At 63.2% G+C, this 22686-nt stretch overlaps 4 protein-coding genes across 5 annotated transcripts; 2 read left to right on the forward strand and 2 right to left on the reverse strand.

Annotated features, from left to right (window-relative positions):
• The first annotated feature begins 27 nt into the window (after nucleotides 1-27).
• Nucleotides 28-6967, forward strand: LOC309402128 (E3 ubiquitin-protein ligase RNF167-like). 2 transcript variants are annotated; one of them, XM_081971724.1, is made up of 11 exons: nucleotides 28-164; nucleotides 1265-1424; nucleotides 2703-2826; nucleotides 3238-3318; nucleotides 3408-3524; nucleotides 3643-3730; nucleotides 3820-3910; nucleotides 4184-4289; nucleotides 4609-4702; nucleotides 5725-5805; nucleotides 5934-6967. In XM_081971724.1, the coding sequence occupies exons 3-11, from the start codon at nucleotides 2731-2733 to the stop codon at nucleotides 6269-6271; spliced, it is 1092 nt and encodes a 363-aa protein (XP_081827850.1). In that variant the 5' UTR covers nucleotides 28-164; nucleotides 1265-1424; nucleotides 2703-2730; the 3' UTR covers nucleotides 6272-6967. The 2 variants fall into 2 exon arrangements, with proteins under 2 accessions (XP_081827850.1, XP_081827851.1); XM_081971725.1 differs by lacking the exon at nucleotides 1265-1424 and having other exon boundaries at nucleotides 49-164.
• A 385-nt stretch (nucleotides 6968-7352) lies between these two features.
• Nucleotides 7353-9776, reverse strand: LOC309401825 (profilin-1). Its single transcript, XM_081971111.1, has 3 exons — nucleotides 9458-9776; nucleotides 8340-8532; nucleotides 7353-7818 (listed from the first exon to the last, which is right to left on the reverse strand). The coding sequence occupies exons 1-3, from the start codon at nucleotides 9587-9589 to the stop codon at nucleotides 7721-7723; spliced, it is 423 nt and encodes a 140-aa protein (XP_081827237.1). The 5' UTR covers nucleotides 9590-9776; the 3' UTR covers nucleotides 7353-7720.
• A 4183-nt stretch (nucleotides 9777-13959) lies between these two features.
• Nucleotides 13960-20176, forward strand: LOC309401645 (beta-enolase). The gene is made up of 12 exons (XM_081970737.1): nucleotides 13960-14031; nucleotides 14589-14674; nucleotides 14777-14872; nucleotides 15217-15275; nucleotides 15826-15895; nucleotides 16009-16142; nucleotides 16366-16588; nucleotides 19013-19210; nucleotides 19289-19490; nucleotides 19572-19680; nucleotides 19768-19826; nucleotides 19919-20176. The coding sequence occupies exons 2-12, from the start codon at nucleotides 14590-14592 to the stop codon at nucleotides 19986-19988; spliced, it is 1305 nt and encodes a 434-aa protein (XP_081826863.1). The 5' UTR covers nucleotides 13960-14031; nucleotide 14589; the 3' UTR covers nucleotides 19989-20176.
• Nucleotides 20177-20554: 378 nt separating this feature from the next.
• On the reverse strand, nucleotides 20555-22680 carry LOC309401646 (sperm-associated antigen 7-like). The gene is made up of 7 exons (XM_081970738.1): nucleotides 22504-22680; nucleotides 22347-22414; nucleotides 22137-22225; nucleotides 21941-22025; nucleotides 21768-21857; nucleotides 21538-21694; nucleotides 20555-21448 (listed from the first exon to the last, which is right to left on the reverse strand). Exons 1-7 carry the CDS (start codon nucleotides 22583-22585, stop codon nucleotides 21342-21344), a joined length of 678 nt encoding a protein of 225 aa, XP_081826864.1. The 5' UTR covers nucleotides 22586-22680; the 3' UTR covers nucleotides 20555-21341.
• Between the last annotated feature and the right edge of the window lie 6 nt (nucleotides 22681-22686).

Consider the following 22686-nt stretch of genomic DNA (forward strand, 5'->3'; position numbering starts at 1 on the left):
GGGGTGAGACTACAACTCCCGGCGTTTCCAGGGTCCGGCCCGAGGGGCGGAGGCTGCCCGGGGAGGGGCGTTCCTCTGCTCGCCTCTCGCGAGAGCGCTGCGTCTTCCCGGAGCGCGCAGGGCTTGTAAACAGAGCGGTGGGCGGCGGAGGCCCCTCCGGGAAGGTGAGGGGGGGCGGGGGGTCTGGGCGGGGGGGGGGGATACAGCCGGAACCCCCGCCTGGGCCGCTCGTTCCCGTGGCCGGAGCAGCGGAGTCTAGAGAGCCACCGGGACCCCCCCCACCGGTTCTTGGGGCTGGGGCGGGGCAGCCACCGGGGGGCAGAAGCTGCGGGGCCCTTGCGCTGAGGGGAGGATCCGGGGGGGGGGCGCGGCGGCGGTCCCGGCCGGAGGGAGGGAGGGACCGGGAGGAGGGGGGCTTTGCCCGGAGGAGCCCCCATGGGAAGCAGCCACTCGCTTTGCCCGTGGTCGGGCTGGGGCTCCGGGGCTTGCTCGGGGGGAGGAGGGGTCCCTGGGGAGGGGGAGGGGGAAACGAGGCATGGCTCTGCCCAGCCTAGAGACAAAGGGGGGGGGAGGGGAGGAATCAGAGGGTCTGTTCAAAGCAAGCAAAGGGAAGCCCCGCCCAAGAGACACCCCCCCCCCCCGCAAAGGAGGAAGACCCGGGTGGAGACCCTTCGGCTGCCTGGGAAAAGATGAAGGGGCGAAATGCGGGGGGCAGGGGAGGGGAAGGGGCTCCGGGGAGACTCCATTAGTGCCAGCTGACTCAGCAGAAAGCCCCCCTCCCCCTCAGGAGCCCTGATTGAGCAGAGATCTCAAGGGATCTGCTGGGGAATCAGGAGGGGATCTGGGAAGGAAAAGGGGTTTAGGGGGGCTGGGGCACCACCTGGGCACACAGAGCACCCAGGGAAGGGGAAGCTGAGCTGGCTTTAGAGGCCCCCAAGGGGCAATCAGCTGACCTACCCGGGAAGACCAGAGGGGGCTTGGGGGAGGGGATGGTGCCATTCTCAGGGGCCTGGATGCCCAGGTGGAGAGCAACCCCCAGCGGGCAGGGCCACCAACCGGGCTCTGCTGCTGGAGCAGCCTCTGGGAGTGAGCTGAGCAGGGGGTTTCTCCCTGGGGGGACGCAGCTGTCTTTGGGGAAGGCTGACACTGTTCCTGGCTGCCGGGTTCTTGGTTGCGGGGGAGGGGGGGAGGCCACCGGCAGAAGCGGAAGGGCAGGCACTGGGGCTGCTGGCATCCGATGCCCACTGGTTCTCTCCCTCTGCAGTGACCAGCCTTTGCTCTGCCAGCAGGCGCCCTCTCTGAGCGTCCCCTGAAGGCGCTCCTGTCAGTGCCTTCTGTCCTGGAGGGAAGGGGTGAGATGCGGGTTGCCCTCCTTTAGCAACCGCAATTGGAACTCCGTCCTTAAACGAAGCGGTTGTTAAGAGGTAACTGCGACGGTGTTTACAATCAGCTTTTCTTTGGTTTACAGATGTGCCTAAATACAAAGATTTGTTGCAAAGCTACTTTTTCATTGCTGTCATAACGGCAAATGTTCATTGTGTGAGGCAGTCATTAAATGAGGGCTGCTTCTATAAGGGCCTGAGAGAAGCCTGGCCTGGTGGAGGAAACCTCCTTGCGATGGGCCTGATCACCCCGCTCGGCTCTTCGGGGCCCAGGACGGGCGCCCTGACTCGGCCAGGGTTGGCACTGTTCAGCTGTGTGGGTCTGTGTGTCAATGCAGCTGGCTGTGGCTTAATAAACCAAATTGAAGCAGACCTTGGTTTGGCACAATGAGTGGAAGGCCTCCTTTGGCCCGGCTGCCCTGCAAAGCCCCCGGCAGCTGTTCTCGGCACCACCTCTGTTGCCCAGGGTTCCACTGCCCGGCCCACCAGGTGCCCTTGCAAAGGAGCTGGTCAGAAGAGAAGCCTATATTAGGATTTATATATGATTAATTAATTTAGATGATGAGGTTATTGGGCTATTGTTACTTTAAGAGAAACTTATATTATGATTGTTGGGAGGTAAGGGGGCACAATATTTGAATGAGAAATTTATTTTAAGATGGGGGAGGGGAGGGTACAGTATTTGTATGTGATTTACATTATATGGTGGGGGGGGGTAAAAAGGGGGAAAATTTGTTTGTGTAAAACTTTTTTCAATAAGAACTGACTCAAGTGTGCAGGGAAGGTGCTTGGGGTGGGGTCCAGGAGGAGGAGGGCTGCTGTGTGGTAGAGGCCAATTGCCCCTTATCTGCGTCTGCAGGCCCCCCCCCCCAGGAGCGACCAAGGGGGACTCCAAAGGCTGCATGATCTGATGGGTGCTCAGATTTGTGGCGGAGTCATTCCCCCCCCCCGCTCACCCCTCTCCTCCCATCAACCGGGTTGGCGCTGGGAGATCTTTTTGTCCATCAGTAGTTCTTTGCCAGGTTGTCTGGAAGTTCTGTGTGCCCCCGCCATGCCAGAGCTGAATGCCGGTCTCTGTCGTGCGCGTTGGCAACAGGAGGCAGAGTCTGGGTGGGGGGGATGGGCCGGTGATCTTTGCGAGTTCATTCGGATGAGGAGGAGAGGTGCAGGCAATAGCTGCCTAGCAGGACAACCAGTGCTGCTAGTCCCTGGTGGGGCTCAGTGCCCAGCTGGTCTGGCGGGCACCTCCCTGCCCTAGAGGGAGCTTGGGGGGGGGAGAAGCAGCCCCTTTGCCTGACAGGCTCTGCCCCATTCTCCTAGGAGCTCCGGCTGCCCCCCACGCTTCAGGATGCAGCCCAGGCACCTCCTGCCCGCCGCCGCCGCCCTCGTCCTGCCAGTCTGCCTGTTGTGGGAGCTGCCGGCCGCAAAGGGCTACATCCACGCGGTGAGCTCCCCCCACTCAGCACCACCGGGGGTCTCTGGTGGGTCAGTTGAACACCCCCCCCATTTCCCTGCCCTTTTCCTGAAGTGCCAGCTCCCGCCACTAGAGGGCGCTTGGACCATGGCAAGCCCCTTGCAGGGCTCCGCTGGTAAGATGGCCTCCTGGTGGCCGGTTTCAGCCTGGGGGGGGGGCGCTTCCCTACCACCAAGGGGGGCTGCTTGGTGTGCAAAGCTACAGCTGCCCAAACAGTTTGCGCCCTGCACAGCTTGGCTGGAGAGGAGAGGGATGGCAGGGAGGGTCTGAAGATGGGCTCCTGAGGGGGTGGGAGGGCTGCAGCCGGCACGCCTGAACGGTGACTGGACTCTGCCTCCCCCCCACCCTGGCTGCCTCCTTCACTCCCTCCGCCCTCCTCAGGTCTCGGACCACAATACCAGCATGGAGTTCTCTGACCTGCCGGCCATTTTCGGGTACCCGCTGCCCCGGGAAGGACTCATGGTGGGTATCTGGGCAGGTGGGGAGCCCCCCCCCTCTCCGCGCCACCCCCCCTCTTCCCTGAGCTGCCTGCCTGCCTGCCTCTCCCGCAGGGTCTCCTCGTGGAAGCCAGGCCGGCCAATGCCTGCCTGCCCCTCCAGGCACCTCCGTCCAACAGCAGCGTCTTCATCGCCCTCGTCCAGCGGTACAACTGCAGCTTTGACATTAAGGTGAGGCTGGCGGGGATTTCTACGCTGCACGGGAGGCGAAGGGCTGCCCCCCCCCGTGTGTGTGGACGGAGCCAGGGGGGCTTCTGGCTGCCTCAGCCCCTCCCGTGTCCCCCGGCAGGTCTACCACGCTCAGCAGGCAGGCTTCCTGGGCGTCATTGTCCACAACGTTGGTTCGGATGACCTGCTGAACATGGTCTGGGAGGACGGTGAGTGGAGGCGGGTGGCTTCGTGCTGGGCCCTAGGTGTCCCCCCGCTGCTGCTTCCCCCCGCCCGACTGCCCCTCTTGCTTCCCCAGACCAGCTGCGCAGGCACATCACCGTCCCCTCCGTCTTCACGGGTGAAACGGCGGCCACCTACCTGCGGAGCCTCTTCACCTACGAGAGAGGGTAGGTAGGCCCCCCTGGCACAGCGGGAGGCCCTGGGGGGACTGTGGGGAGCCCAGAGAGCGGAGGGTGTCATGGCGGCTGCAAGGCGAAACTCAAGAGAGTTGTGCAGGGCCGTCTCGTTTGGGGCTTCTGTCCTGGGGGGTTGGGGGGTTGGTAGGAGGGAGCTGCTCCTCTGCAGCCGGGTCTGCTTGGGAAATTTTCCGGGGGGGGAGCGGACATCTCTGCCCTCTGGTCCCCCAGGGGCCTAATGCTTCTGCCCCCCTTCCTCCACAGGGGCCACGTCCTCCTGATCCCTGAGTACATTTTCCCGCTGGGCTACTACCTCATCCCCTTCACGGGCGTGGTGGGTGTGGTGATTGCCGTGATGTGCACCATCCTGGTGAGGGGCCACACGGGTCCGGTGGAGGGGGGGGCAAGGTGGGGGGGTTTCAGCTTCCGGCCCTTGATTTTGCACCACCCAGCTCCGCCTCCCAGCCTGTGCCCTGGCCCAGCGGAGCCCCCTGCAGCCCAGAATGCAGCCACTCGCTGCTGGGGGCCGGTCGGGTGGCCAGACAACCAGGGTGCTGATCCCGTCGGCTGCTCATTCCCAGAGACGGGGTCACTTCTGCTCTGCGTGTAGACGAGCGTGTGCGTGCATTCAATTCCCCCCCCCCGGGTAATAAGACTGGCATCTGGGCAACCCCCCCCCCCTGTGGCAGATTGTCCGGTGTGTCCAACATCGCAAGCGTTTGCGGAAGGACCGGCTGTCCAAGGAGCAGCTGAAGAAGCTCCCTCTGCACAAGTACAAAAAAGGTCAGGGAGGGCTGGGGGGGAGGGAAATGGGGGGGCTGCCTCTACTCACCTTGCCAACCTAAAAGCGGGGGGGGGCTGAAAGGGAGGTCAGCTGACTCAGCCAGAGGGCCCCCACCTGCCTCTCCCCTCTCCTTCCTGTCACCCCACTGCTGCCCCCCCTCCCCACCTTTTTCCTTCCTTCCCTTTTCAGGCCTGGGGACCGGTGCAGAGAGAGGCGTGTCCCGGGCTGGGTTGGGGCAGGAGGGGGGTTTCTGGATGCCGAGGATCTCCCCCCTTGGGCCCAGAGGTCTTTGATCTGGCCGGAAGGGCCGAGGGGGGGCCTTCGCCCTTCCCAGCAGCCCCTCCCCCGGGACCCCCGCCCTCCTGCCCGTTTCCTGCTCCGCTTAACTTGGAGCGCTAATCAGCCCCGTTGCAGCCGCGGAAAAAGCCTGCGTGGATCCAGGCCAGCGGAATCCGCGGGGCCACGTGCTCCACGCCAGGTTTAGGGGCGCCCCACCGGCCTCCCGGCCCCCGCAGCGCCGAGGCAGGCGTCTCCAGGCCCCGCCCGCGCCCTTCTTCCCCGGCGGGCCAGGCGGCGCGAGGGCTGCGCCGCTCTGCCCACCGCGGGACGAGGGCGGGGCCGGCGGCGTCGGGTGGCAGGAAGGAAGCGGCGGCCGCCCAGCGCAGCGCAGCTCTTGCCTTATAAGGCCGGGCGCGCGGCTCTTTGGAGCTCCGCCGAGGCGCCCTCCGACCACTTCCCTTCGCGGGCGCTGCGAGACGCCCTGCTCGGCTTCCTGTTTTCGTGGGCCGCAACTTCGCGCCTCCCGTCCGGGGAAAGAAAGGCGGGCCCGGCCTCGTCTGGGGGCGCAGCCTGCGGGGAACCCCCAGCGGCCGTGAGCTGCCCGCCCAAGTGTGGGAATGAGGGGGGCCGCCGGAAGCAGCCTGGCCGGTCTCTGGGTGGGCGCCCAGTGGGCAGGGGGGGTGCAGTGGGGAAGAGCCCCTAAATGGCTGCGGGGGTGGGGACCCCACCTTCTCCCCCACAGGGGACGAGTACGACGTCTGCGCCATCTGCCTGGAAGAGTACGAGGATGGGGACCGGCTGCGAATCTTGCCCTGCTCCCACGGTGAGCCAAGGGCCGGCCGGTGGTCCGCCCGAGGGGGTGGGGGTGGGGCTCTGCCCCGAGGTGGCCGGGCATCCAAAGGCTTTCCGAGGCCGGCCGGTCAGCCAGGGCCCCTTTGTCTCCCCCTGCAGCCTACCACTGCAAGTGCGTGGACCCCTGGCTGACCCAGACCAAGAAGACCTGCCCCGTGTGCAAGCAGCGCGTCACGCGCTCCCCGGAGGACTCGGACTCGGAAGGGGAAGAGGGCAGCGACCCGGCCGTGCCTGCCCAGAGTGAGGCGGGGCCGTTGGACTTGGGGCATGAGGAGGAAGAAGATGATGATGATTCAGAGCGCACCCCCTTGTTGCGCCCCTCGCCCAGCACGGCCGTGGGCCCCTCCTGTTTTGGCAGCATGGCCCAGTCAGCTCCCTCCAGCCCCCAGGGGCTTCTGGCCGAGGACCCTCCCTCACAGAGCCAGCTGCTGGTCTAGCCCACCACTCCTGCCCCGGGCGTTTGTGGCCCCGGCTCCTGGGGGCAGGCAGGCCCCCTCCTCAGTACAGGTGGGAAAGGCTGCCCAAGAGGCCTTTTGCACAGGCCCCGGCCTCCAAGATTTGTAACTTTGCTGTGTGCGGTCCTAAGTTCTTGCACATGCCACTCCCTCCCCCTCCCCCCTTCACATGGTATAGGACACGGGAGGTCTTCGTAAGTGAAGAGTGGGCTGGGTCCTCTCTGCCAGCCACCCCTGGCAGGACACTCGGCAAGGTCCTTGGCAAGCACCCTGGGCGCAAGACGCCCTTTTGGGCTGCTCCCCAGCTCTCCTCCAGCCAGCATTCTTGGAGACAACAGTCCAGGCCTCCTCCTGCACTTCTGGGTGCCCTTCCAAGCAGAAGGGCCTGGAGCAGCTTCCGGAGAGCCTGGGGGAGGGGGCCCTGATCCATCCCCTCTTGCTGCACAGGCCTGGCTTCCTCTATGCTTCCTTGGCTGGACCATTATGTGCCAACTGAACCTCTTTTTCCCCAGGGAGCTGCCCTTCAGAAAAGGGGGGCGAGAACCACCCCACACCAAATCTCTGCACCAGGCTGCTAACAAACGGGGGGGGGGGGGGGTCAGCCTCTGCAAGGGCAAAGGGAAGATGGAAGGAGCAGGCAGCCCTCCAGTTATTCAATAAAAATACAATTTACCTTCTGTGTTGTACATTCTCTTAGCAAAACGAACCAAAAATGACACTGGTGTGGGGGAACTTGGAGAGGGGAGAGGGAAAACCCCTCCACATGTGGGGGGAGGATGCTAGTGAACGTGGGAGGGGTCCGGGCGCAGAAACACCTTGGGGCTTCCTGCCTAGGGAAGCCGGCTCTCCTCACCCATCCAGCTTCTTTGAACTGACCACACAGCAGCCAGAAGAGGCTGGAGGGCAGCTTCCCCATTGTCTGCAGGAACAAGCAGGCTTCTGTCCCAGACCCCATGGCTTCCCCATTGTTTCCCAGGCCTGCTCTCTGGGGCAAGTCCAAGGGGATGGAGACCCTGGGGGGGGGGGACGACACACACTCGCCGCGCTCAGAGAAACTCCCATGTTAGAATTCAATTCATTTTTATTTTTTCTTGTTCCAATATAGTTTTCTTCGTCAAAAAAGCTACACCTTGTAACAACCAGAAAATTTGGCAGCAATAAGGATTTGTGGTAGAAAAAAATGGCAAAAAAGAAACGGAGGGCAGGAGGGGGGGTCCTGGGGCAGAGTGGGGACATTAGAAAAAAACAGGAGAAGCGGAGGAGGAAGAGGAGGAAGGAGAGGTTGTGAGCAGGAAAAGTTGGAATAAGCGGCGATCGTGTGCCGGGGTTGGTCCCGCAGTGGCAAGGCCAGGCGCCCCGGGCGGTCGCTGCCGTCTTGGACATCCTCACACCGTTCCATCAGTAGTACCACAGATGGGACCAGCAGGCGGGTCAATACTGCGACCGCCGCAAGTGGTTGGCCATCTCGTAACACTTCTTATTGATGCAGCCGCCATGGATGCCCTCCTTGCCCATGAGGAGCACGATTGCTGCAGGGTGGGGGGAAAAGAGAGAGAGAGAAGCAGTCAGTGGCCAAGCAGGCAAGGGGGTGGGGGGGGGCAACATATCCCCCCCCCAGGGAGCTCTCCTCTGCCAAATATGGCCTGGGGGGGCTTAGCGATTATGGCGGGGGAGCTAAAGGAACCAGGTGCACAGGAAGCCCTTCCATTTAAGGACAAAGACAGATGCAGGGGGCAGCTGTGGGTCTGGAATGTGGCCTTAGTTTTAACTGGGCTGGGAAAGGTAATATGGGGGGGGGATGGGGTCTGACCCATTACAGTGCATGGGTTGCACCAAAGGAAGGGCCTGACTGGAAAGTCCATGCTCCTCTCCCTCCCCCCTTGGCCCTGAGCCAGATTTATGGCCGGGCCGCCTTGAGCCACAGCTGCCTGCTCCCCTGAGCCCCCCTCCCCAAGCCCCTCACAGCTGCCGGCAGCGAAGGAATGCGGCCCCTCCCAGCAGGGAAAGGCCGGCAGCTGCGGGCAGGCGCCCCTCCCCTCCCCCCACTCACTCTTGTTGGTCATGGCGGCGGTGATGTTGTAGGTGGGGGCCCCGCCGGTGCTCTTTGTCCGGAGGTCCATGGTGTTTTCCCCGTCCAGGTAGAGGCTGTCCCGGATGACGGAGCACTTCTGGCCGCCCAGCGTCAGCCCGTTCACGAAGAGGTTGCTGCGGTCCTTCCCCACCAGCACGTTCACTTCCGCCGGCTGCAGGGGGGAGGCGGGCGGGGGGGGGTCAATCGCCATCCGAGGCCCCCCCCCACTTCCTCAGCCGCGCCCGCCCCTCCCGAAAGCAGAAGCGGCCCCGGCTGGACGGCCCTTCGGCCTCCAGAGCCCCCGAGGGCAGGCCGCCCCCCTCAGCCGCCCCTTTCTCTGCCCGGGAGGAGGAGGAGGAGGGGGGGCGCTGCCGTCACCGCAGGCCTGGCCGGAGAGCAGCGGCGGCGGCGTCCACGGGGCCGGAAGCGCCCGGCCCAGGCCCGCGTGGGGCCGTCCCTCCCGCCCCACCCAGGCAGCCCGGCCTCGGGGCGGCAGAGCTCAGAGGGCCGGAAAGACCCCCCCACGCGGCGGCTACGCGGCTTCCGGGAACTTAGGCCGCTTCCCTCCCCTCCGCCCCCCGGAGCCTCTCGATAAGCCGTGCCCCAGGGCGCCTCCTCCCGCGGGAGCCCCGAGACGCTCCCGGCCTCCCCTCCCGCGCCTGCCTGCCCGCCCGCCCTTCCGCTCAGCCCGCCTGGAGCCTCCCGGGGCAGCGGCGGACGAGGCCGCGGGGGCGGCGGGGGCGGCGGGCGTGGGGACGTGGCACCGCGGGAGGGAAGGAGGGAGGGGGAGGCGGCCCTTCTCTCCCGCCCTGCAGGGCCTCCGGGGGCGGCGGGCGCCACATGCCCGCGGGGGGCGGGGCGAAGAGGGGCGCGGCGGGGAAGTTCCCTCCGGGGGCTCCTACCGACCCCCCCCCGCGCCGGCCCCCCCCAGCCGCCCCCTGACCGGAGCCCCACAGGGCCTTTCCGGGGATCCCGGCCGCCTCCGCTTCCCGGCAGCGGCACAAAGGCCCGGCGGAGGCGGCGGGAGAGGAAGCGGAAGCGGCCGGGCCCTCCCTCCCTCCCGCGCCCGCCGGTCCCGCCACCGCCGCCTCTCTCACCGTAATGCCGGCGAAGGTCTTCCCCGGGGCGGAGGCCCAGACGGAGGGCGCGTCCTTGTAGCCCACGATGGCCGCGTCCTGGCAGGTGTTGTCGGCCATCAGGCTGTCGATATAGCAGCTCCAGCCGCTCATGGCCGCAGCGGGGGCGACGGCGGAGGCGCCGGCGGAGGAGGAAGAGGCGGAGGCGGCTGAGCGGGGCCGGCGGGGTCGCCGCGGGGCTTTGCAGGCGCGCCGGGCGAGGCGTCGGGGAGCAGCTCAGAGGCGGACTGCGCCGAGGACTGGAGAGGCAGCCGAGCGCCCGAGCAGCAGCAGCAGCGGCGGGAGGAGGAGGAGGAAGCGGGGGGCGGGGCCGCGCAGGCGCTCCTCCCCTCCATTCCTGGAGCGGGGGAGGGGGAGGGGGCGGCGGAGACTCCCGGCACAAAGCGGGACCCGCCGCCCCGGACTCCCTGGGAGGGGCCGCAGCTGAGCCTGCCCCCCCCCCACGCTGCATGGAGGCCCCCGGGGAACAGCGGGGTCTGGGGTCGCCCAGTTCTCCAGCGGCCGGGGGGGGGGGGGCAGGGAGAGGTTGCGAAAAGGCGCCCGGAGGCTAAAAGTGGGCGAGGCGGCGGCCCTGCAAAGTTTTCCCCTTCTATTGGGGGGGGGGGGGAATGCCGGAGCCTCCCCCAGGGGACGTGTGGAGGGGGGAGCAGCTGGGAAGGTGCAGCCCTTTTTGGTGTGATTTCCCCCCCCCCAAACTTTCCCTGGCTCAGCCCCACTTGCGGCTGCCCCCTGCAGCTTCTTTTGGGGCAGCTCGGTTGGGAGGGGTGGGTGGGAGATGGTTTCAAGCCTGGTCTCTTCAGCCTCCTCCCCGAGAGCCCCCTCCCCAGCCGTGAGTGGAAGACCCCCGTTGGGAAAGGCTGCTGAGACCCCCGGGAGGGGGGCGAGGGGAGAAGGGAGCCTGGGAGGCAGATTTGCTTTGTCTGCCATGCAGGGCTGGTGCTGGGCCTGAGGCCCTCCCTCCCTCCCGCCTGGCTGGCAAAGGTCGTCCTGCCCACATGATTTGAGGGGCCCTTGGCTTCCCACCTGGAGGCTTTCTTGGCGCCCTGAGCATGTCAGACATTGGTCTCCAGGGCCTCATGTCCCACTCTGCTAATCGGGCCCCAGGTCCCCCACTTCATTATCAGAGGAGATGGTCCTTGCCCCCCTCAGCTGCCCTCCTGCCTGAGGAAAGCCCACTGGGCCATCAGATCTGCCAGGGGCCTCCTGCGGTCTCAGTGGAGGGCTCCCTGCTGCTCTCAAAGCTGCACCTTTTCTTGCAGGCCTTTCATTGCCAAACTAGGTAACACCATCAGAGTTAGCAGTAACATTTTGCAGCACTGATGATAAAATCTAGTTGGGTCGTGAAACGTCTGCAAGAAACCCAGCCCAGAGTCCACCTGGAATCACTCCTGAGCTACATACATTCTCCTTTATTGTCCATCTTAAGACTGGAGGGTCTCAAAGTGGACAAAGTGGGAGAAGTGCAGCCCGGCCTGTTTCCTCCCCAGGTACAAGAAGGGGCTTTTCTGCCTCTCCAGGAAGAGGGTGGCCACCTGTGATTTGCAGCTCCTGAATTCCCAGAAGGGGCCGGACTTCCGTGGCACCCCAAAGGACACTCTCCCCCCTCCCCCCCGCCCATGAAGCAGACCCTGAGGCTTGACTCGTGGGCTGCAGTTCTGGACTTTTCCACCGAGTCTTTCTGGGAAGGAACAGGCCGCCTTCACCAAACCTTCGCCTCCGAGTCAGAAACCGCAAGGCTGCTTGCATCAGGTGCTGTGTTGGAGGCTCACTTCCGTTCAGCCGCCTGGCTTTCAAAATGTCACAGCCCCACTAGGGGCCAAAGTGGAAACCTCCCTCCTGCGGGTACGAGCCCTCCAATCTGCTGATGCCCCTTTGCCCTTAAGCAGTCTGCAGAGGGGCACGGCGGCGGTGGCCATAGGAGAGGCTGACCTTGGTCTATTCCTGCCTGCCGGCAGGCCCCACTGTTAGCTAACACCTGCATTGCCCAGCCTCCTGGGTTCGAATCCTGGTGTTTGGGGGGGGCCTCCTTGCTGCAAAAGAATGGGGAGGGGACTCAGAACTCAAGGAGGCCAGGAAGCAAATTGGGGTCTGGGGGGTATGGGGAGTCCTGACCCCAGAGGAGCAACTGCAAACTGCTGCAGTAGCGTCATAGCAACGGGGGGGGGGGGAGGGCTGAGATGTCACAATGGGGGCTGGGATGCGGGGCACAGCTGTCTCTGGGAGGCTTCACGTGCAGGTCTCCAGGGCTGGCAGGGAGGGGCAGCCGAAAAGGGGAAGAGGAGCAAAACGATCACAGAGCCCAGCAGGCGAGTGTCGCAAGGGAGTGGACGGGACGGAGCCTCGCAAGGGGCCCAAAGGACAGGAACAAATCAAGCAGGTCAGCCCCCAAAGCTTCTAGAAACTGCCAGACTCCTGACTCACGCAGGAACTTTTGACATGCCTGTGGTTGCTTTGCTTAGAAGCGCTGTGGGGGGTGGCAGCGGGGCACGGGCCGCCCGCCTGGGCCTCGCCTCTTAAGGGCACGTGGAGCCCCTGCCGGGGCGGAACAAGAGCAAGCAGCAGGCTTTGGAACAGCCCAAAATAAAAGAATGGCGAAAGGCAAAACCCGAAAGGAAGGGAGAGAGGAGGGAAAGGAGCAAAAAGAGCAGCTCAAGCAGCCAGACTCAATTAAGGGTTCAGTTTTGGAAATTCCCGACTCTTTCTCTGTGCCCGGATTGCAGGAAACGTGGAACTCGGCCACCAAAGGAAGTTTCCATAGCCGGCCACGCACAGAATGGGGGGGGGGAGAGGGGGGGTTGGAGGGCATCCTGAAACATGCAACCTAGAACCGCCCGGGGAAGGGTGGCCGATTGAGCCAGGCAGGTAATGCCAGGCTGGATTGGTGCAGGCAGGGGGCTTTGCGGGGGGGGGGCAGCAGTGGCCACCCCCTGGTGGTCGATGCCGGGCAGTGTGCGGGGGGGGGCAGGAAGGAGGGGGAGGGGCTCCCGGGGCCCTTTGCTCCTCCCAGGAGTCTTGGGCAGCGTCTGGTTCTTCTCCAGCAGTTGGAGGCTCAGTGACTTTTTGGGTAATGCCCGAGTGGGTGGGGCACCGTTGCTTCCTCTGCCTTGCTCTCCTGGCTGAGCTGCTCAGCTCAACCCATGGAGCTTTCTCCAGCTGCGGGGGTGGGGTGAGGGGTGGGGGAGACCCTCTCTTTGACCATCCCCTCCCACCCCAAGTTAGCTCTGAAACCCCACCACTCCTGCTATTTCAGGAGCCAGGGAAACAACTGGCGGTGTCAGTTGGTCTTTCACAGAACCGGCTGGACGCCAAGGAGGCTTCTGAGGATCCCCTGTCTTTTATTTCACTGGTTTTCCCCAAGAGTCTTCAAGGCCACCGGCCGTTCAGGGGAGACGGCAGAATTTGGAAAACCCGAAATAAAAAACGTCACCTAAAACAGGATGTTGCGCTCTTGAGCAAAGGCCTCTCAGGGCGGGATTGTCCTGCGCCGCCTTTGCACGTTTCAGCCTCTTGAGTGTGCAACACACACGCACCCAGTGGGGGGGGGGAGACGGGCGGTTGACCCTGTAGAGGAGACCCCAAAGACCCCCAAGGATCTGAGCAGCGGAGGCACAGAAGGGATCCCGGGGGTGGGGGGCTTGAGAGGGGGAGGCTTTCTCAAAAGCCAGGTAGCTGCTCAACAGGGCAATGCTCTCCGAGGGTTGGGGGGGCGGCGGCGTGAGGAGCAAGAGAGATTCAGGAGATCCACTCCCGATTTGCAATCCTACAACTTTGGCCAGAGCATCGCAAATTCCCCCCACCCCCCCGAAAACTCCCAAATGCCGCACTTGGAATCGGAACCCCAGCCAAGGCCCTCCAAGTCGGAGGAGGAGGAGCCCCCCCCGTTTCTTCCCTCTGCATCCCATCCCCCATGTTGCTGTGCCCCCTCCCCCCTTCCCTTTGCCTTCTGCTCTGTCCCCGGGCTTCCCCCTCTCCCGCAGCCGCCATGGGGGAGGAGGGTCGGGGGGCATTCCGGGCTGAAAGCTGAGCGGCCGCGGCTCCTCAAGTTGCCGCCTCTCCTTTCAGCGGCTGCTTGGAGGGACCCGCCGACCTTTCGCGGGACTAAATTTAGGCCAAGACGCTGGACGGGCGCCCAGGGAGCGGCGCGAAGTGGCCGGACGGGGACGGGGCCGCCCGGGGGGTGGGGGGGGAGCAGCCTCGGCCCTCTGGAGCGCCCCGGCAGGGCCGAGGGAGCAGCCCTTTCCCGCCCGGGGGCAGCGGGGGGCGCCCCGACGGCCTGGGCTGAGCCCCTTCCGAGCAGCCCCGCGCAGGGATGCCGAGATGCCGGGCGGGAAGGCGGGGTTGCTTCGGCCGGGAGCGCTGGGGAGGCAGCCACCTTCGGGCCGGGGAGCCTCGCTCGGCCGGCGCCGCTTTGCCGATGGTCCCTAAGCCGCGGCCAGGGGGGCGGGCCTGGCGGAGCCCATAAAGGCTGCCGGTCGACTCCGGTCGCCCCCGCCACTGCCAGCAGCTCCGGTGCAGCCAGCCCCGATCCCAAGCAAGTGAGTCCTGGACCGGGGAGGGGGGGGCGCGTATCTGCGGGGAGGGGCAGCTCTGCAGGCAGCAGCACTGGCCTGCCCCGGGGTCTCCCCAGCGCGGGGGGGGGGCATAGCTGGACAAGGACAGGCCCCCAGCTCTCTTCTCCCAGAGGGAGCTTGAGTGGAGCACAACTCCTGGCATCATTTGGGGACCCCCAGAGAAGCCCCCCTCCCCCTCCCGCCTGTCCTTGGATCCCCCCTTCCGGCCTCCTGCAGGTCTTCCACATCCCCCAGTGGGGCCTTTTCAGAGCCTCCTCCTCTGTTTGGGGGACCACGGAGACCGCCCTTGCGTCCCTCCGCAGCTGCCCCCCCCCCCAGGTCGGACCCAGCTGGGCAGGAGGAGAAGCGAAGGGCTGGTGGCTATTTTTAGTCTTGGCAGCTGTGCCCTTCCTTTCACCTCCGGCCCACCACCCGCCCATTGGCCCTGGAACTCAGTCGGTTCCTGGCTCCCCAAAAATGGGGATGGGGGCAGCTGGAGGGGATCGATCCACCATTCATGGCCACCCTTGCTCGCCCTGCAGGATGTCGATCCAGAAGATCCATGCCCGTGAAATCCTCGACTCCCGGGGGAACCCCACGGTGGAGGTGGACCTGCACACCGCCAAAGGTACCTGCAAGGGTGGAGGAGGAGGAGGAGGAGGCGTGGATGCCCTCCCTTGCCAAAGGTAGGCCTGGGGCCTGCTGACCCTCCCCCCTCTCTTTCTCGCAGGTCGCTTCCGGGCTGCAGTGCCCAGTGGGGCATCTACTGGCATTTACGAAGCCCTGGAGCTGCGGGATGGAGACAAAGCCAGGTACCTGGGCAAAGGTAAGGGGAAAAATGGGAGGGGCGAGACACCCCTCTCCAAAGCCTCACTCTTGGGGGGAAACGGAGGCAGGGAGACGGGCAGAGGAAGGAAGATGTGCCGCTCTGACTGGATGAAGCCACCCTTATCGCGGGAGGCAGAAGGAAGAAGGGGGGGGGGGACTGGTGCTGCCTCTACAGGCCTCCTCTGCCCATTCTCCCTGACAGGAACTCTTTGCCCTCCACTTGATGTGGGACATCCCTCCTCCTCCTGCCCCCAGAAGGCCTTGTCCTCCCCTCCATGCTCCTGGAGGGGGCATCTGCCCTGCTGACCCCCACTCCCTTAATACTGGTTGCTTCTCCCCCAGGGGTGTTGAAGGCCGTGGAGCACATCAACAAGACAATCGCTCCAGTCCTGATTGAGAAGGTGCGTCGGGGGAGGGGGGAAGAACTGTGCTAGTCTTTGGCAGCAGCTCAGCCCTGGGGGGGGGTTGTCCTGTGTTGGGGCCCCCAAAGACTCTGCTGCATCCCTCCGAGGCTTGACGGGGGGGGTGGTGGCTTCCCAACCAGTGGCAAACAGCCATCCTCATGTGCTCAGACGCCTTCCCTTGACACCTATGCTCCTCTAAAGAAGCGCCCCCCCACCTCAGAGTGCCCCTCGTTGATTGTGGGGAGGGGAATGTGACCACCCTGGAGCAAAAGAGTCCCTTTGGGGAGAGGAGGCGGTATAAAAATCGAAATAAAGGTAAAGGTAAAAGCCTTTCAGTGGGATGCTTTCTTTTCCCGGGGGGTGGGGGGGACAGGGGTAGGAACGCTGCAGAGCTGCAGTCGCCGTCTGTCCCCATTTCTCTTGCCCAAATGGTCTTTTGGCTCAAATTTTAAGGACCAAATAGGGAGCTTGGCATCTTTTTTGTGATTTTCATGCTCCAACGTTTTGGTATTTCCTGAAGATAATCCGTTTTTTCTTTCCTTGGCAGAAAATTAGCGTTGTTGAGCAGGAAAAGATCGACCGTGTCATGATCGAATTGGATGGAACGGAGAACAAATGTAAGTGGGGGATGCATAAGCCCCCCCCCGTGCCCTCACACCCCCCCCCCGACAGGAAAGCCTTACTCTGAGGCTGGGCTGGAGCTGACCTCTGACCCTTTTTGCCTTCACAGCCAAGTTTGGGGCCAACGCCATCCTGGGGGTCTCCCTGGCTGTGTGCAAGGCTGGGGCAGCTGAAAAGGGGATCCCCCTTTACCGTCACATCGCGGACCTTGCTGGGAACAAGGAGCTCATCCTGCCAGTGCCGGTGAGTGGCCCAGACAGGAGGGAGGGAGGGAGGGAGGGAGGGGAGGGGGCTTATCAGCCTCAGCTCATGGGGCTCTTGCAAGGCAGGAGCTGCTGGGGGTCTCCCTGGGGGCGGGAAGGCTTCCCAAGGGCTGAGCGCTCTGCCAGGATACGGGGCAGACCCCCAGCTCTTCCGCAGCCAGTCCAAGGGGTCAGCGCCTGCTTTCCTTCAACCCCTCAACCAGGCTTTCAACGTCATCAATGGCGGCTCCCATGCTGGGAACAAGCTGGCCATGCAGGAGTTCATGATCCTGCCGGTGGGGGCCAGCACCTTCAAGGAAGCCATGCGCATCGGGGCAGAGGTCTACCACAACCTGAAAGCCGTCATCAAGAATAAGTACGGGAAGGATGCCACCAATGTGGGGGACGAAGGCGGCTTCGCCCCCAACATCCTGGAGAACAATGAAGGTGAGAGGGCTGCGGGGGGTGGGGGTGGGGGGTCTCAGGACAGGCTGTTTCTCAGCTCGACTCTGCTGCCACAAGGGTTCCGTTTCACCCACGCTTGTGCCAGGGTGGGGTGGGGGGCGGGAATTACCTTGTGGGCTGTGACCGGAGCCTTGGCTGGGTGAGAATGCAGGCTTCTTGGGATGGAGGAAGCAGGTTGGAGCAAGGATCAAGGGGGGCAGCCCCCTGCCTCTCTCCTGCCTTTCACCCAAGAGGCACTTAGAAAAGATTTTCACCCCTAACACAAGTTCCCTAAAAAGCCATTCATATTTTGTAACGTAATGCCAAACCAGGAGTGTGCAGCTTTAAGACCTGTGGACGTCAGGGGGCATAGCATCTGTAAGAGATTTATATTGTATGGGGGGGGGTGAAAAGGGGGAAAATTTGTTTGTATAAAACTCCTTTAATAATAAAAAAAAAAGACCTATGGACGTCAAGCAAAGCTGGCTCTGGAATTCTGGGAGTTGAAGTCCACAGAAAGTTGCCAAGGTTGCACAGCCCTGATTTAAGCAGACAAATGTAGGAATGCCTGAGCAGAGTAGATGGCGAAAGAGGAAGCCCATTTTTCCCCCAGGGGTTCCTTTGGGGTGACAGAATCCTAGAGTTGGGAGGGTTCCCAGAGGTCATGAAGTCCATCCCACTTTGTCAGCAGGGATCCAGCTGAAAGCGTCCCTGACTCTCTCCTGTGGGTACATGCCCTGAAGGGGATTAAACCTCTATTGTGGAATCATCATCTTCAGAATGAGAGGCATTCCCCCCCCCCCTGAACCCTATTGAATAGACCAGCTCCATCTGCCCTCGGTTCCACTCCCGGCAGCCCTTCTCTATTTTGCTAAGCAAAAAGTCCCACAATACCTTATCAAAGCTTTTGCTGAAAACAAAAAATGGTTTGTGCCACCTTCTACCAAGGAGGTCACAGGTGCAAAGGCACCATGCCTGCCACCATCTCCCTTAATTAATGATGGACCAACTGACCAATGTTCAGAGGAGCCCCCCTTCCCCCACCCGGCTGATTGGCTCTAGTGCATCCTCTGCTTCAAGCACCTTGGGTGCAATTCATCTGGTCCTGGAAAGCTGACCTCTTCTCAAGCCTTTATGCCCTGATCATCTTTCTGCCCAGCTCCAGCCCTTGATCGGAGGGAAACTCAACCCTGGGGCTGGGGACGTTGACCAGCTCTGCCTTGAATTTCCTCCTCCTCCTCCTCCTCCTCCTCAGCGCTGGGCTCCGTCTCCACCAGATATTCAATCGGACCATTGATCTTTTCCCCATTTGCCTTGGGGGAAGCAGCCATAGGCAAAGCACAATCAAATGAGCCATCAAAGGGATGAACAGGGCACACGCCCGCCTGTTGCTCTGCACTTTTGTCACAGTTCTGTGGGTCCTCTAGATCTGGCCTCCTTGGCACCTTCCAAGCAGGACCTGCTTTCCCCCCCCCCCTCCCTCCCTGGCCTGTTCACACGCCCTGTGTGCAATTCAACCTTCTCACAGGGATCAAATCCCCTCCAAGTATTTCTCTCCTGACATTCATGCTTTGGATGCAGTCCACATGCCTTGGGGGGGGGGCTTCCCCTCCCCATCTTAAGAAGCCCTTTTGCAACTGGCTTTTCTGCTTCCCTCCTTGGCATTCTCAGGTTTAACTTCCTGCATTATGAAGGAGGTGGAAGCCTTTCCTTCCAGAAACACACAAACCGCCTCATTCTCAACCAACAGCACAGCATCTACGTACCACAGCAGGCACAATCGTATCTTGAGATGTCACATCTTTTAATATCGGTGTGAATTTACTTGACTGTAAAATAACCAATAACTAGGTACACCCCCCCCTGGTCAATTTCTCATGGTGGTGACCAATTCACCCCTTCTTTGGATTATTCCTGCCCATTTTCTCCCCTGGCATTCAAAGCGACTTCTCCCTCTCCTTCCCTTCTTTGTTCGTCAAATGCAAATCCTTCCCGTTTGTGTTTGTTCCTTTGCCGCCTGCAAAGGAGGGCTTCACCCACAGTCAAAGCAGCTGACGTTTTGCCTCTTGGAAGGATTTGTAGCTCACTTGTGGGGCCCTCGGGGTTCGGTGTTTTTCACGTTTCATGACCACACTAGGGAACATCATCAGTGCACCGATACGTTACCTGGTTAAAGAAACTCCTGCAAGGGAAGAACTGAGCCGGGGGAGGCCCAGAGAGCCCACCTTCCTCCTCTTCCCAGATTTCGGCCACCGGCTGAAATGCGGCTGCCGGCTTTTATGAGGATTTGCCACCAGCTTCCTCAAGTGGCACAGACAGGCGGGCGGGGGGGGGGGGTTCCCTGCAATCCAGACCCCCCCCCTTACTCATACCAGGAGGGGCTCATTTCACTGACCCACTGGCTTCCCCCCGCGCCCCCCCCCCCAGCCCTGGAGTTGCTGAAGAGTGCCATTGAGAAAGCCGGCTACCCGGACAAGATCGTGATCGGCATGGATGTGGCCGCCTCCGAGTTCTTCCGGAAAGGGAAATACGACCTGGACTTCAAGTCCCCCGACGACCCCAACCGCTACATCTCTGGGGAGAAGCTGGGCGAGCTTTACCAGAGCTTCATCAAGAACTACCCAGGTGAGGGGGGGCGGATGGGGGGGGGGGCACTGGGCCCGTAAAGGTAGCGGGGTGTGACTCCCAGCTGCTCCTTTGCAGTGGTCTCCATCGAGGACCCCTTCGACCAGGATGACTGGGAGACCTGGAAGAACTTCCTGACCCAGGTGCAGATCCAGATCGTGGGGGACGACCTGACGGTCACCAACCCCAAGCGCATCCAGAAGGCGGTGGAGCAGAAGGCCTGCAACTGCCTCCTGCTGAAGGTCAACCAGATCGGCTCCGTCACAGAGTCCATCCAGGCGTGAGTCCCTTGCTGGGGGGGCGAGGGTCCCTTCTGAAAGTGACCTCCGGCTGCTTGCTCAGGTCCTCCCTTCTCTTCTAGCTGCAAGTTGGCCCAGAGCAATGGCTGGGGGGTGATGGTGAGTCACCGCTCCGGGGAGACCGAGGACACCTTCATTGCCGACCTGGTGGTGGGGCTCTGCACTGGGCAGGTGAGAGAATGGCCGTCCCTCCTCTCCATCCTTCCAGGCCCATGAGGGGCACTCGACCTCCTCCTAAAACAACCCCTCCCTTTGCAGATCAAAACCGGAGCCCCCTGCCGCTCGGAGCGCCTGGCCAAGTACAACCAGCTGATGAGGTGAGGAGAGCAGATCCTCCCCCTATCCTTTCTTTTGGGGGGAGGGGGGTGTTTCTGCTGCTGACTAACGGCCTCTCTCTGCCTTTCCACAGGATCGAGGAAGAGCTGGCTGATAAAGCACAGTTTGCCGGCCGCAAATTCCGGCACCCCCTGGCCAAGTGAGCGCTCCAGAAAGCGAGCGGGAAGGGGGAGGCTGGGGGGGGGGTCTGAGAGGAACCACCACTCTGCCTGCTGAAATGGACCCCGCCCTTCGAGGCCTGGCCTCCTGTCTCTTACCACCTATAGAAGATCTGTGAAATTGCCCCAACTCCACCCTGGGGGCCTGAATAGAACGGCTGCTGTGCCAACTACTTTGCCCTTTGAGTGTGTCATTCTTGAGAAAAGCTGACCAGGCTTCCCCACCCCCCCCGCGCCCACTTCCCTGCCAAAGACTCTTAGGCCTGCCTAAGGGTCCCAGGTTCACCAGGCCAAGCTCAGAATCCCCACTGGGGGCAGACAGGAGAGCAGCAAAGTCAGACCCAAAGCCCAGCTACTGCACTCCACCCACCCCCCAAACCCCAAGGCCTCGGGCCCACCACGCCGCACGCTGCACAGCCTCCACTGGCTAATTTGAAAGGGGCCTGGCCCCCCACTCATCTCAAGGTACAATGTGGGACCGACCTCAGCCACTTTCTCCTGCCTGAGCAAATGAAACCCTTCCCACAGAACTGGAGGCAAACAGAAGGCAGTACTGGCAGGAAGAGTTTAATGGGATGGGTACACGACACCCCTCCAGACGTTGCAACCAGGCTTCTGGGCTGCCCTCCATCTGTGGGCTCCCAAAACAAAGGGACCGGGGGCAGGGGGGGGAATAAAAACCTGGCATTATGCACACACACACACACACACACACACACACTTACTGAAGTCGCCCAAAGGGATCAGAGACCAGGAGGTCTGCCCTGCTGCCCCAAAGGAAGTGGCCACTCGGCCTTTCTCTCCTACCAACTGAGCTGTGCGAACACCAAACAACGGGGCGTAGACCTCTTTAAGCAATGAGAGGAGAAGGAAGCTCAGCCCCAGATCTCCCAGGGACAGGAGGAGGCTCGACTAGAGGGCAAAGGTCAGCCCCAAGATGATGCTGTGGGTGGGATGGGAGTGGGGAATTTGGGTGGCAAAGCTGGCGGGCTGCAGCCCCACAACTGAGCCAGATGGGGACTCCTCCCGTGGCTCAAAAGCAACCCACCAAGCTGGGTAATGGAGTTCAATGGGCAGAAAAAGGAGACAACTGTGGGAGAGGGGATGCCTATTCACACGACCCCCCCCTCCCCACCGGTGGCCACACCCCTCATCACCTTTCCTCACTTGGCTTAGGCAGCCTTTAAAACGCTTTTTTAGCGCATTAAAAAGCAAATTCTAGCTAGTAGTTTGAGGGGGGGAGGGAGAGGAAGGGAGGATGAGTCCCCACTGATTCCCCCCCCCACGGGAGCAGCCCTGAGGCCGCCCCACAAGATGGAGCGGGGCCACCGAGGGCCCCTAGGAGCTCTTGGCCTCCTCCTCGCTCTGGCGCAGCCGCTTCTTGGCCCGGATCTCGTTCATGGCCTCCTCGATGGAGCGGGTGTCCCTCTTGTTGGCCACCGGCACTGCAGGAGGAGGAGGAGGAGGAGGAAGAGTGAAGGGGAGGGGCTTCCAGGGGGCTCCCCCCCAGCGCCCCTCCCTCCGCGGGGCTCACCGCAGCCGTAGGCCTTGTTGGCCTCCATGGCTTGGGCGGCGTCCTTGGCGGCCACTCGGCCGATCAGGTGGCTGTACTTGTCCTTGTAGTCGCTCGGGGGGGTCACCTCCGCCGGCCCTCGCAGCGCCTCCTCCGCCGCCTGACGCTGTGCCGCTTCCTGGGGGAGGGAGACGTCAGTCGCCCCCACAGCCGCCGCACGGAGCTCCCCCTCGCCCCCTCCCCCCGCGCACCTTCATCCGGCGCCGCTCCTCGGCCTGCCGGGGGTCCCACTCCTCCCCGCGCCGGTAGGCCTCCAGCTCCTCATCGCAGGGCGCGAACTCCTGGGGGGGAGGGGGAGAAAGAGGTGGGTCAGGGGAGGAGGGGGGGTCGTGCGTGGGGGAGGGGCACGGGGAGGGGCGCTTGCCTTCTTGAAGAGCATGACGTAGCGGGAGTCCTCGTCGTCGCCGAAGGAGAAGGACGCCAGGCCGGCCACCTCCGCCACGTCGTGCCTGCGCAGAGCCGCCCCGGAGGCGTCAGGGAGGAGAAGGGGGGGGTGTCAGCCGGTGTCCCCTTCCCCAAAGCGCCCCCTCCCTCCCTCCCTCCCCCCCTTTCCCACTCACAGGATGCTGCGCTCGATCTTCCCCATGGGGCGGAAGCGTCTGCGGGGCTCCGCGCTCTCCTGCAGGAAGGCCGAGACCTCCCGCTCCATCTGCGGCGGAGGAGGAGGAGGAGGAGAAGCCCCGTCAGGCGGTCTGCGTGTCGTCCCCCCCCCCGAGCCCTCCCCCCAGGGCCCCCCGCAGGAGGGGGGGAGGGAGGGGGGGCGGACGGACCCTCTTGCGGAAGGCGGCCTTCTGGCGCTTCTCCTGCTCCTGCAGCGTCCGCAGCCGCGCGCTCTGCTCTGCGGGGGGGAGAGAAGGGGCTCAGCGGTTGGGACGGGGGCGCCCTTCCTCAGCCCCCCCCCACGCCCTCTCCCCCACCTCCACCCACCTCTGGCGCGCCGGGCCTCGCGGTCGTCCAGCCCGGGCGGCGGCTCCATGGAGCTCAGGATGGAGCCCAGCAGGTCCGCCATCTTCGCAGCCGCCGCCTTCGGCCACGCCCCCTCGCGCGGCGCCCCCGTGACGTCACCGCGCCGGAAGGCCGTTCCTCGGAGTGCGGGAGCAGCTCCCGGCG

This window comes from Natrix helvetica (assembly GCF_964273705.1).
Source record: "Natrix helvetica genome assembly, chromosome: Z".
NCBI classification, from domain to species: domain Eukaryota; kingdom Metazoa; phylum Chordata; class Lepidosauria; order Squamata; family Natricidae; genus Natrix; species Natrix helvetica.